This window comes from Nerophis lumbriciformis, linkage group LG20 (assembly GCF_033978685.3).
Source record: "Nerophis lumbriciformis linkage group LG20, RoL_Nlum_v2.1, whole genome shotgun sequence".
NCBI lineage: Eukaryota > Metazoa > Chordata > Actinopteri > Syngnathiformes > Syngnathidae > Nerophis > Nerophis lumbriciformis.
Window position 1 is genome coordinate 27,962,202 of NC_084567.2, and position 14,504 is coordinate 27,976,705.

At 38.6% G+C, this 14,504-nt stretch overlaps 1 protein-coding gene across 2 annotated transcripts in view; it reads right to left on the reverse strand.

The window, feature by feature from the left end:
• Positions 1-14,504, reverse strand: part of niban2a (niban apoptosis regulator 2a) — a 110,396-nt gene that overhangs the window by 11,046 nt on the left and 84,846 nt on the right. For both annotated transcript variants that reach the window (XM_061980743.2, XM_061980744.2), the window contains exons 8-13: positions 8,546-8,650; positions 8,292-8,454; positions 7,087-7,274; positions 6,863-7,018; positions 4,704-4,817; positions 4,488-4,595 (exon numbers count right to left, since the gene is read on the reverse strand). In XM_061980743.2, the coding sequence (XP_061836727.2) occupies positions 4,488-4,595; positions 4,704-4,817; positions 6,863-7,018; positions 7,087-7,274; positions 8,292-8,454; positions 8,546-8,650 (834 nt within the window). The remainder of the gene's footprint in view (positions 1-4,487; positions 4,596-4,703; positions 4,818-6,862; positions 7,019-7,086; positions 7,275-8,291; positions 8,455-8,545; positions 8,651-14,504) is intronic.

The window sequence follows — 14,504 nt, forward strand, 5'->3', positions numbered from 1 at the left end:
CCTCCACACCCTGGATTATAAATAATGTAAATAATTCAATGTGATTATCTTGTGTGATGACTGTATTATGATGATAGTATATATCTGATAGTATATATCTGTATCATGAATCAATTTAAGTGGACCCCGACTTAAACAAGTGTAAAAACTTATTGGGGTGTTACCATTTAGTGGTCAATTGTACGGAATATGTACTTCACTGTGCAACCTACTAATAAAAGTCTCAATCAATCAATCAAAACACATAGAATCATCATACTGATGTGATTATATGCATCAAGTGTTCATTCAAGGCTGAGGCAAAATATTGAGATATATATCGTGTATCGCAATATGGCCTTAAAATATCGCAATATTTAAAAAAGGCCATATCGCCCAGCCCTAGTTTCAATGATGCCATTTCTGTTTGTCATGTATAATTTTGTCTATTTTGTGTTTATCCTTGAATAAACAGGTCACTTTCTTGTTACCAACCATTGTGTATTATTCAAACTCCCCTAAATCAGCTGACTAGTTGTTATCAAGAGTACTAAAACCCTTTTCAACATGATTCTGACAACTAAGTAGGCTCAATAACTTTAAACTTTAATACATGCTCGGATAGGCCAGTATCGGTCAGTATCGGTATCGGATCAGAAGTGCAAAAATAATATCGGTATCGGATTGGAAGTGCAAAAACCTGGATCGGGACATCCCTAGTACAGACATAAGAAAAAGGGTACATAGTGTCACATTTACATCGTAACACGGAAGGATGAATAAAATACTGTCGTAAAATATACCTTCAAAGAAGTGCAGAATATATCACCTAAAATACTAAAATGTAATAAATAAATAAAAAGGATAAAACAAGAAATAAAAACAACCAAGATATCCTGTCTAACTGGATTTGAATGCCAGGGAGTAAAAATATGTTTTAAGCCTAGATTTAAATTGGCTCAGAGACTGGGGGGACTTAATAGGTTGTTCCATTGTCTTGGCCCTGCCACTGAAAAGGCTCTATCTCCTCACGTTTTTTCTCCTCACGAGGAAGGTTGCTATTGTTCTGGACTATCTTTCCAGTTGTGCGGAAAGTGAATCAGTTGTCTTGCACAAAAGCAGCGGGAATAGGTTTGTGCTGCATTATTCGCCTTTAATACACCAGATTCATTCTATTTAATCTCATTCGCATTTTGTTCGAGAGTCCAAATTAAGCCGGCATTCCACAGTCTATAGGAAGTTCATTTAAAGACAAACTATTTGAGAAGTCGAATTAATTTAGTTCATGGTAAAATTTAGTACTGACTGGTGATAGTGTTGGGCAGTTGCTCTCCAACTCCACAAGGGGGAAACAAAGCGACACAACTTATTTACATTAAAACAAAGTCTTACAGCTCATTTGTTTACAGGCCTGAAACGTATTTAAAAAAATGTCAATTCAAATATCAGTTATCAGTAAAGTTACGCCCCCATTAAGGTCATCTTTTCCATGTTATTGTTTGTGCTATGCTGCAATCTTTTGGACGAATTTGCTCACTGCAGGTGCTACAGGTTTAAAGTGTATTTCCTTAAGTGGAGTGCGATACCGCTGATTTTCTTTCCGATCCGTGTGAAATTGAGGCTGGTATCGGCAGTACCGATCCGACACTGATACCTTGTGCAAATATACCTAATGTGTCTACTAAAATTCAAAAAGTTGTGTTTTCAAATAACATTTCTATTTAAAAAACAACAATACAAATGTAAGAAGAGCAAAAAATTGGTATGTAATGAGAAAAAGCTGCCATTTTTAAACAAGTACTCAATAATATTGATACAATTAGTCACCTATAACACAAGGAGTTGTATTTAAATGTATATAATATGTTTTCAGCATTTTTTTTAATAAATAAAAAGAATAATAATAAAATGGCCCACCCATACTTGACTTTCCAGTAAGCTGCCCTTGGTGGAAAAAGTTTAAGCACCCCAGATATACAATATTAGAAGCTCTCAAAATAAAAATATAATATCCTTAAAAATAAACAAAGTTGAGATAGTGAGTTAATTAAAAAATAAAATACCAACCTATGAATTCTTTAATTTGAAAAATTACAATGATATATAGTTTAATATGTATGTAACTGAACATTAATATTTTCATACAGGCAGAATTTTTGACAGTATGTTATGCAGTTATGCAGTTACACAATCATATTATTATTATAATTAAATTCTTACATGGGAATAAAACAACAGTAAAAATGTAAGAAAAATGAGCAAAAAAATCGGTATGTATTAAGAAAAAGCTGAAATGTTGTAACTCAGTGGTCCCCAACCTTTTTGGAGGAGGGAGTGTTTATTTATTTATTTATTTTTTCATAAAGAAATACATTAATGTGTGCTTACGGACTGTATCCCTGTAGACTGTATTGATCTATATTGATATATAATGTATATGCTGTGTTTTTTATGTTGATTTAATAAAAAAAAATAAAGTAAAAAAAAATAAAAATAAAATAAAATAAAATAAATAAATAAATATATATATATATATTTTTTTTTCTCTTTCTTTCTTGTGCGGCCCGGTACCAATCGGTGGTCGGGGACCACTGTTCTAACTAACAATAACAATTAAGTTAGTCACTTATAATACAACCACACTATTTGTTTTGAGGTTGTTGTTTTTTTTTAAAATAAAATAATATCAATATGGCCTCCTCATACTTTGACTTTTCAGTATGCGGCCCTTGGTGGGAAACGTTTGGACACCCCCTGAACTAAAGTATCAAAAGTATCGATATTTTGATTTCAGATTCGATATTAGAGCATAAAGATTTGGTATTGGCGATATCCATATTTCAGTATCGATCCGCACATCACTAATTTCCTTCCGTCTCGTCCTTTAAACCAGAAGTGTATGTACCGTTTGTCTTCTGGTTTGCAGTATGTAGCGTTCCTGCTCGCATCGCTCCAAGCAATGTTTGAAAGTTTCGCAATGAAACTAGAACACTTTTTACCCTGTCTAAACCACCACATGTTTGATGTGTGTGGTAGTGTTTTAGTGCGTATTTGTACGTGCTATTGCTCTGTAATCAGGCAAGTGTCGTTAGCATTTCAAATGTCTGTTTCAATTTTATTGACTTATAATGGCATTCTTTTTGTATTGTTTCAGTTTCACAAAATTGCTCAATAAGTGTACCAAACATCACAGTGGAGTCACTCAGTTTGTTTAGCTGATTGGAGCGCACGCTTCAGCAGCGAGTGGGTCCAAGACAGGTAACAAGATAATATTTATGAGAAAGGTCAATTATACTACTACCGTATTTTCCGAACCATAGGGCACACCGGATTATAAAGCGCACTGCCGATGAGCGGGCCTAGCCAGGACTATTTTCATACAAAAGGCGCACCGGACTATAGGGCGCATTAAAGGGGTCATATTATTATTATTTTTTCTAAATTGAAAACACTTCCTTGTGGTCTACATAACATGTAATGGTGGTTCTTTGGTCAAAATGTTGCATGGATTATGTTTTACAGATCATCTTCAAGCCGCTTTCTGACAGTCGCTTCAGGATGCGCCGTTTTGTGGGCGGTCTTATTTACGTGGCTCACCTTCGGCAGCGTCTTTTATCCGTCATCTTTGTTGTAGCGGTGTAGCGCGCAAGAAGTGTCAATAGATGGAGCTAACTGTTTTAATGACATTCAGACTTTACTTAAATCAATAACGGAGCAGCATCTCTTCATCTATGGCTTACTAGTGCAATAACAACGCCGGAAATGTGTCCCGTGAAAAACCGTCCGACCGGAACTCTCTAATAACTAAAGTTCCTAGGATGAATAATGTAAACTCACTACATCGGTATGTTTTAGCGCTTTCATGGCAAGTTTACTGATAGATATAACGAGAAGATAGAGAAAAAGAAGAAGCCTATCGACTACGGTGTCGGCACGGATTACAATGGCGGGTACGCGCACATTTTCAGGACTTATGCAGATCCCAAATACAGATCAGCAGGTACCACAAGGTAAGAAAAGTTTATTTTGCATAATATTGCGAAACAAAACACCAGATAATATGTCTTACCTTATACACACACAATAATACCCGTATTTTGAAGCACAGTACAATCCATCAAGCGGTGCGGCTTCATAGCTTACAAAAGTCGTACTAAAACATTTTGATAGATTTTTGAGCGCCGTGTGTAATGTTCTGTATTTTTTATGTAAAATATAACATTTTGGTGTTGTTTACTTGAGTCATATTGCAGTCTACACATATCTCTTATGTGTGACTGCCATCTACTGGTTACATTTATCATTTCACCATGTACCAAATAAAATAGCTGCGAGGTCGGTAAGCACAACCAAAATTATTCCGTACATTAGGTGCACCGGGTTATAAGGCGCACTGTCGAGCTTTGAGAAAATTAAATGATTTTAAGTGGGCCTTATAGTCCGAAATGTACTCTAAGTGTATTTTAGTGTAAATACAGCAAGACACACATAACAATGGAGTTACTCACAGGTGTGCAAGAAGGTGAAAGCTGCTGCAGCATGTACGGGATGATAATCTGCAGCAGAGCCTCTCTGAAGAACTTCTTGCGTATTGTGCTGCTGTCATAATCATATTTCTGGAGCAAGAGAGACAGTAACACAGAGAGACCAGATCACTGACGCATGATGGCCTTTTCTTATGCAAACATGACAACATTGTTATATGGTTTGAATGTTGTGTTTACCTTGAGAACTCTGTCCTGACACCCTTGAATGGTTTTGCACAAGTCATTGTCTCCCTGTGCAGTCAAAGACTGCTGCAGTAGCTGCTCAAAGGTGTGTACTGCGTTGTCCATTTGCTGCCAGAATAACAATAACAACACTTTTACATGTTATTGAAAATGTATGTATTAGGCTTGGGGGGATCCAGCCATTTAGTAATGCTTTCAAGACCAAAACACATTATACATATTTTTTTTGGTAAAATTAAAAAATGTCAATGTCCAATTCTTTCACAGGTGTACGACACACTGGCAGGTAGTCGACAACCCACCAAAGCCAAACAGGACATGTAAGTACTTTTTTTCAAAGGGCATAAAAATATGTATTTTTTACTTTTTTTGTTCAATTCTTTCAATTAACAATGTGTTGCATTTCTTGTATATTTCGAATTCTGATTATGATCATGATATAAATGGTTTTAAAGCAAAATGAAAAAATATGTAACAAATGATTATTGTTTAACATTCAGAGGACAAAGAGTGGCTTTTTTGTCCTTTCAATAAATCGTTGCTGTATTTTGGCGATAATTGTTGTATTACTCTATTACACATAATGTTAAATTTTAAAGTTTCAATGTCAAGTTCTTTCACAGGTGCACAATGCACTGGCAGTTATTCAATAATACCCCAAAGCCAAACAGGACATAAGTCTTTTTTATTTATTTAAAAAAACCCAAAAACATGTTGGATTAATTTTTATATTTATTTATTTTTGCTAATTTTTTTCAATAAATATTAGACCCAAACAAAACACAAACATGTATTTTTAAATTTTAATTTAAATTTGAACCATTAAAACGCCCTTTGTTAAATTATGTCACAGTTTTCCATTCATCCATCCATCCATTTTCTAGTGCTTGTCTCTCTCGGTGTTGCGGGGGGGCTGGAGCCTATCCCAGCTGCACTCGGCCGGAAGGCAGGGTACACCCTGGACAAATCGCCACCTCATCGTACGGCCAACACAGATAGGCAGATAACATTTACACTCTCGGCCCAATTTAGTGTTGCCAATCAAACTATCCCCAGGTGCATGTCTTTGGAGGTGGGAGGAAGCCTGGGGGAACCCATGCAGTAACGGGGAGAATATGCAAACTCCACACAGAAAGACCCCGAGCCCAGGAATCGAACCCAGGACCTTCTTGCTGTGAGGCACAAGCGCTAACCACAGATCCCACGTGCTGCCCGTCAGAGTTTTCAATTAGTATAAATGTGCATAAAATGAGTTATTTGACTAATTTAAACCTGTGACATAATCTGATATTTTAGTTTTTTAATAAACCTGAGCAAAAAAAGGAAAAAATTATCTTTTTTAGGCCCTTCAAAACCTTAAAGATCTTTATATGCTGTTTGTCTTTGAATATGACAAACAGCCCGGATAATCACCAGAACCCCGTCAATCCAGCACATCACCCCTGTTCTGCAGCAACTCCACTGGCTACCCATCAAACATCGTATCCACTTTAAAATAATTCTCCTCACTTTCAAAGCCATCCATAACCTCTCTCCATCATATCTCTCTGACCTGATCCATGTCGCCACGCCCTCACGTTCCCTAAGATCCTCTTCATCCATTCATCTCACTGTCCCTTTATTTAAACTGTCCACCATGGGTGCCCGAGCTTTCAGCCGCTCTGCCCCACATCTTTAGAGCTCTTTGCCACCAGACCTTCGTTACTTAGACTCAATATCCCTCTTCAAATCAAGACTCAAAACACACCTATTCCTGACTGCCTGTTCATTGTAATCATCTTTTCTTCTCTATCTTTGTTGTTGTTATTATTGTTGTTTTTATCCAATTTGATTTTATTGTTTTGATTTTGTACGGTGTCCTTGAGTGCCCAGAAAGGTGCCTTATAAATAAAATGTATTATTATTATTATTATGATTACAATTGAAAAGTAGTAAAACATGTTAATATCAACTGTACTGGTCCTGTGTCTACATGGTATTGGATCCATTGCAGTATCGCACACCTCTATTGCACAGTGCTGGTGATATGTTTAATACTGACATGATGACTCAAAATGAAGTGTTTTGAGACAGACAGCAGGTTTACTGTCTGCCACACTGGTCCTGCTTTCTGACTCTGAGGATGGTGTGTAAACATTCCAGCGACCTCTCACCTCCCCCATGAGGATCTGAGCCCTGCTGACAAACACAGAGGGGCTGGACACGTCGAACCTTTGCTGTAGCCCCTCCAGATTCAGCTCCTCCACCTTTTCGTAGCAACTCTGCATTTTGACAGGGTGGAAGGCGAGCATAGAGAGCCTCTCCATGTGCTGAGAGAAAACAAACGTGACATGACTGTGAGCACGGCGAAACAACAAATAAACACAATATGACTTACTTCTCCCATTTTGTCTTTGCCTCCTCCGTTTATCAAGTTCTTGCTAATCTCCACCACCTCCCTGAAGAAAACATCTCTGACTTCGGCGAAACCTCGGCTTGTGGGCTCCATCAAGGCCTCTAAGATGGAACTGATGTAAGTTTGGACGCTCCTCCTCAGGAGAGCCTCTGCTTTGGGCAACACCAGGGCTGCAAACACATATATAAATAGAGAACAATATTAATACATATTATAAAAATGAAAACATCTTTTCAAGGACTCAAGTGAGAATTTTTTTTTTTTATGGAAGGTATTATGTAAAAGAAGAAGGCAGAACACAAAAAAAATAAGAATTGTAGAAATTATTGGAAACTCAACACAGCCATGACATTATGCTCTTTACAAGTATGTAAATACCTCACAAACTGATGTTTGGCTGGACAGACTCCAGACCCCCCCGTGACATTGAGAGAAACAAGCAGTGTAAAATTTGATGGATGGGTTCGATCCTGCGCTCGGGATCTTTCTCCCACCTCCAAAAACATGCACCTGGGGATAGGTTGATTGGCAACTCTAATTTGGCCCTAGTGTGTGAATGTTGTCTGTCTATCTGTGTTGGCCCTGTGATGAGGTGGCGACTTGTCCAGGGTGTACCCCGCCTTCTGCCCGAATGCAGCTGAGATAGGCTCCAGCACCCCCCACGACCCCAAAAGGGACAAGCGGTAGAAAATGGATGGATGGATGGATTGAGGATTTATCAAGTAGTTTTTCAGTTTCCTCATATTTCCTTTGCCCTGTGCTGTGCAGAGGATTTGGGGAAATGTAGTTTACTTTCAGACCCCGCCAACACTAAAGCGCCGGAAAATACTACACACCAAGTTTTTGTTTGGTACCATTAAGCATCACTGTGTTATTGTGAAGACTGAAACCGAAATACCACGGTATTTACAATACTATTACACCCCTGATATATACAGATGATTAAGTGATTACTTTTTGTGATTAATCGCATAATATATTAACTTTACCTATTATCTACATTTGTTCACAACATCTTTTAAATAATTCCCTGAGAGTTGTACACAAACGCTTAACTAAAAACAACAAACTTGTGTCACTTATTAATACAATTCATAACCACAAAAGGTGCCTTTTATGATGTAACTGCAAAGTAATCAAATATATTTTAGCTGACGAAGAGTTTGTTTTTCAGTGAACAAGGTTACCTCGAATCTTGCTGCTGACATGCTCTTTGGATGCAATGATTTGGTCCATGTTGGTTCTTAGCCGAGAATCCAGTTCAATCTTCTGAGTCTCACAGGCTTCAAGCAGAGCATCATACTGACTGCTGGTCTGGGCCAAAACCTGCCTGTACACAGCATCCGATATCTAGAAAAAGCCAAGCATAAATGTCACTATCATTGCAGTGTGTTAATACAACATTGAAAATTACACGTGGTCCAGTCCCACGGAAACTCACAAACATCCAATTCCTCTGCCTCTGCTGCGTCTTCCCCTTTAGACGAGGTCCAATCAAATTCCTCAGCTCAGGATGGAGGCTCTCCAACACCAGGTTGGTCAGAATCTGGACACATATGCAAGTAAGTAAGTAAGTAAGTAAGCAAATTAATTTTATTTACAATGCGCTTTCACAGATAGAAATCACAAAGTTGAGTTGAGTTGAGTTTGTGTTCATTTCGAACACGCATGCATACAACATGATACATCACAATTTCCAGTTTCTCTATTCAACATGTTCGAAGGAAGAAGCATAGCTTATTTAATTCTACACCTTTTCCTTTACATAGGAGTTGCTAAAACTTTTGTTCACTTCCTGTTCTCAATGTATTCACAATATACTCCATAAGTAATAACAATACAAATAAATAAATAATAATTAGTGAAGTAAGTTATATTTCATATGGTGAGATAAGTAAGATTATCTAGAAAATGAACGGATGGATGAAATTAATTCAGAATGCTTATCATGGCTCTTCTTCTTTGTACTTTGTAAACATTTTAAGTTTCAAGAGTTTCTTGAAGTGGATCATATTAGTACATTGTTTGATTTCTTTGCTTAATCCATTCCATAATTTTTAACTCCACATATTCCAAGGTCTTAAGTGTTGTACGTGCATACAAATGTTTTAAATAACATTTTTCTCTAAGATTATATTTCTCCTCTTTTGTTGAGAAGAATTGTTGTGTATTATTGGGTAGCAGATTGTAATGTGCCTTGTGTATAATTTTAGCTGTTTGCAAATTCACTATGTCGTGAAATTACAGTATTTTTGATTCAATGAATAAGGGGTTTGTATGTTCTCTACATCCAACATTATGTATGATTCTAACAAAGTGCTGTACAAAACATAGGTGAATTAAAACAACAATTACATTTAAACAACAGGGCAACATTATAAATAAAATACAAAAGGATAAAAAAATGGATTAAAAACAAAAGTTAAGTCCATTAACTAAAAGCTTTACTAAAAAGCAAAGTCTTCAAATGTTTTAAAAAAAGGCAACACAGTCTCAAGCTCACAAAGGGACTGGTGCAAGTAATTCCAGAGCCTGGGGGCTACAGTCTGGAATGCCAGGTATCCACAAGTCTTAAAATCAGTTTTTGGGATCATTAGGGAGACCCTGGCCTGAAGACCGAAAGCAGCGCCCTGAAGTGTAAGGGCACAACAAATCAGTGATATACATAGGGGCCCCACCATGCAACAAACGGAAAATCAGGACTAAAATCTTAAAACTCTATGCGGCATTTGACTGGAAGCCAATGAAAACTGGATAGAATTGGGATAATGTAGGATGTTCTGTGTGCACCGGTCATAAGTCTGGCAGCCGGATACTGTGCAGTCTGAAGTCTCTTTAAAGTTGACTTGTTGAAACAAGTTAAAACAGAATTACAATAGTCAATGCGAGAATAGATGAAAGCGTAAATGAGCAAGCATTTGGAGAGTATGTTAGCAAAGCATTCATTCATCTGCTTATGTATACAAAAATGGAACTCACGCCAGACTTTTATTTGTCGACATTTCATCAGCTTTTAACACGATCCAGCCGCATATTCTGATTAGCAGGTTGACTGAGCACTTTAGCCTGACTAATAACTTGATGGGCTGGATCAGGGGTGTCAAACTCAAATACAGAGTGGGCCAAAATTTTAAACTGAACAAAGCCGCGGGCCAAAGTTGAAAAAATTAACCTTTTAATAGGGACCCAAACAAGTTTTGCATTGAATATTGAACAAGCAAGGCTTATATAACTTTACAGTGACATGCAAAATCCAGTTTCAAATAATAATAATAATAATAATTAAAAAATATCAATGGCATATCAAATACAATTTAAAAAAAATATTGAATGCCTCTTGTCTATTTGCAGCCTTCTGAGGTAAATATCAACATTAACTTTTTCCATAGGGTAATCAATTTGAAAATAAAATAACAATGAATAAACCAACCATTCAGGACTTTAAACTGCTCAGTTTGCAACACACTGATCTAATCTGATGTGCCCAAGCCAGATACCTGCCATCTTTTCTTGGATGCTAGTTCATTAATGTCGGGGCTCAGGATTTGAGCTGAGGCAACCTTCTTTATCGAATGAAGGTGTTCATCAGTCATTATATCTCGTAGTCCACCCGGACCACAGTCTTGGGGGCGTGCCTTAAATGCACTGCCTTTAACGTCCTCTACGAGCTGTCGTCACGTCCGCTTTTCATCCATTCTAACAACGTGCCGGCCCAGTCTCAAGATATGTGCGGTTTCATAACGCACACATACGTGAATGCAAGGCATACTTGATCAACAGCGATACAGGTTACACTGAGGGTGGCCGTATAAACATCTTTAACACTGTTAGAAATATACGCCACACTGTGAATCCACACCAAACAAAAATTTCGGGAGAACATCCACACCGTAATACAACATAAACACACCAGAACAAATACCCAGAACCCTTTGCAGTACTACTCTTCCAGGACGCTACAAAATACACCCCCGCTACCACCAAACCCCGCCCCCCAAACACACCTTGTAGCGTCCCGGAAGAGTTAGTGCTGCAAAGGGTTCTGGGTATTTGTTCTGTTGTGTTTATGTTGGTGCGGATGTTCTCCCGAAATGTGTTTGTCATTCTTGTTTGGTGTGGTTTCACAGTGTGGCGCATATTTGTAACAGTGTTAAAGTTGTTTATACGGCCACCCTCAGTGTAACCTGTATCGCTGTTGATCAAGTATGCCTTGCATTCACATGTGTGTGCGTTCAAAAGCCGCATATATTATGTGACTGGGCCGGCACGTTGTTAGAATGGATGCAAAGCGGACGTGACGATTTCCGGGAGGGGCACTGACATTTGGGAGTCTCCCGGGAGGGTTGGCAAGTATGAGAATTAGCGGTGAATGTGGTGTTACCACGGCACCGCCGCTGTATATAATCGGCGGGCCAGCTCTAGTGTTAATTTGATATCGCCTCAAGGGCCAAAGTCAAATTTGGCCCGCGGGCCAGAGTTTGACACCCATTGGCTAGATCCTTAACTTTTTAACGAACAGAACGCAGAAAGTCAGAATCAATTGTACTTTGTCTGTCAGGAAGGGTACTTCTACCGGCTCACCACAAGGTTGTGTGTTGTCTCCCCTGTTATTTATTTTGTACACAAACATGTGTCGGAGTAAATATGACAAGAAAACAATAATCAAATATGCTGATGATTCAGTAATTGTTAGTTTGCTAAATGGAGATGAAAGCAGCCAAAGCCCCATTATTGACGACTTTGGTGTGATGAGTCTTACCTCCAGCTCAACTTATCAAAAGCAAAAGACATGCTGATCGACTTTAGGAAAACACCCCATGTGAACCAGCCAACTGTGAATAAAAACCAGGTCATTGAATATGTGCACAGGTATAAATACCTTGGAACTATAATTGACCAACAACTGAAATTTGATGCTAACTGTGATGCGGTGTGTAAACAGGCTCAACAACGTTTGTACTGTCTGAGAAAACTGTCTCATTTTAATGTTGACAAGACAATCATGATCAGGTTTTACCATGCTTTTATATAATCTGTTTTGTCCTTCTCCCTGGTCTCATGGTTCAGTCACCTGTCACTAAAGGACAATAATTCCCTAAACCAAATTGTTAAAGAGTCAGGTAAATTAATTGGTGAGTCTCAGTTGTCTCCAGCCACCCTCCACAACAGTGTTTTTCAACCACTGTGCAAATTATGCAACTTCACCTAATTGGTCCAAAAATATTTTTTGCAAATCAATAATTTTAATCTGCAAATAATGTGCCGTTGCTTAGTGTCTGTGCTGTGTAAAACTCGGCAGGGTAACTACGTAATACTCCATGTCAGTAGGTGGCAACAGGTAGTTAACTGCTTTGTAAAAGTCGGAATGTGTCGGGTGAGACTAGGATGATTTTGTGGTGATCCCAATATGCAGACCACAGCGGGAGGCAGCATGCAGGTAAAAACGTATGTAATGCTTAAACCAAAAATGAACAAAAGGGAAAGGGAAAGGGAAAGGCAATGGCTATGCAAAACGAAAGTACAACTGAACTGGCTACAAAGTAAACAGAATGCTGGACGACAGCAAAATCTTACGGTGTCCACAAAGTACATCCGTACATGACATGACAATTAACAATGTTCACACAAAGAAGGATAGCAACAACGTAAATATCCTTGCTTGCTAACACAAAGCAGGTGCGCGGAATAGCGCTCAAAGGAAGACATGAAACTGCTACAGGAAAGCATCAACAAAACAGGAAGGGCCTCCAAAATAACAGCGCAAGACAAGAACTAAAGCACTACACACAGGAAAACACCAACAAACTCAAAATAAGGCACGACGAACTGGTGGAGTTTAATTTTTTAACGTTTTCTGCTGATGTGCCTCCCGATTTTTTTATGAAAAAAATGTGCCTTGCCTCAAAAAAGGTTGAAAAACACTGCTCTACAACAACCAGGTAGTGACGATAGCTTCCTCCATTTTAACTGATGTATCTCACTACCTAGACAGTTATTTTCAGCTTCTCCCATCTGGAGGTTTTTAGTCCCAAGAGGCAAAACAAAACGGTACAGATGTAGTTTTGGCCCAGCTGCCATCACAGAACTAAATAAGCTGTTGTACCTATTTTTTTGTCTATATTGGTTTATTCTGGCTTGTCTCAAATCTTATCTGATTGGGATTTTATATGTTTTATCTAGAGATGTCCGATAACATCGAACTGCCGATATTATCGGCCGATAAATGCTTTAAAATGTAACATCGGAAATTATCGATATCGGTTTCAAAAAGTAAAATTTATGACTTTTTAAAACGCCGCTGTACGGAGTGGTACACGGACGTAGGGAGAAATACAGAGCGCCAATAAACCTTAAAAGCACCGCCTTTGCGTGCCAGTCCAATCACATAATATCTACGGCTTTTCACACACACACACACGCACACACGCCCACACACACACACACACACACACACACACACACACACACACACACACACACACACACACACACACACACACACACACACACACACTCACACGTGAATGCCACGCATACTTGGTCAACAGCCATACAGGTCACACTGAGGGTGGCCGTATAAACAACTTTAACACTGTTACAAATATGCGCCACACTGTGACCCCACACCAAACAAGAATGACAAACACATTTCGGGAGAACATCCGCACCGTAACACAACATAAACACAACAGAACAAATACCCAGAACCCCTTGCAGCACTAACTCTTCCGGGACGCTACAATATACACCCCCCGCTACCACCTACCTCTTCACCTCAACCCCGCCCCAACAAGGCCCACCTCAACCTCCTCATGCACTCTCAGGGAGAGCATGTCCCAAATTCCAAGCTGCTGTTTTGAGGCATGTTAAAAAAAAAAAATAGCACTTTGTGACTTCAATAATAAATATGGCTGTGCCATGTTGGCATTTTTTTCCATAACTTGAGTTGATTTATTTTTGGAAAACCTTGTTACATTGTTTAATGCATCCAGCGGGGCATCACCACAAAATTAGGCATAATAATGTGTGAATTCCTTAACTGTATATATCGGTATCGGTTGATATCGGAATCGGTAATTAAGAGTTGGACAATATCGGGATATCGGCAAAAAAGCCATTATCGGACATCTTTAGTTTTATCCTTTTTATGGGGAACTTTGAGTACATGTACTAGTTAGTGATCTTGGCAATGTTTGTGATGCTTGTTATGTGGTAGGTCTTTGTATTGCATATCTAAGATGTTACTTCCTCTGTATGTTTAAATGGATGTCCTCATCTTGCTGGCTGCAAAACAACTTTACCTTCGGGTACTAATAAAGTAACCTAACCTATTTTGTTCAGCTGGAGCCTATTCCAGGTGGCGGCTGTGCCAGAAACCTGAGGGTTCCTGGTACAATCCC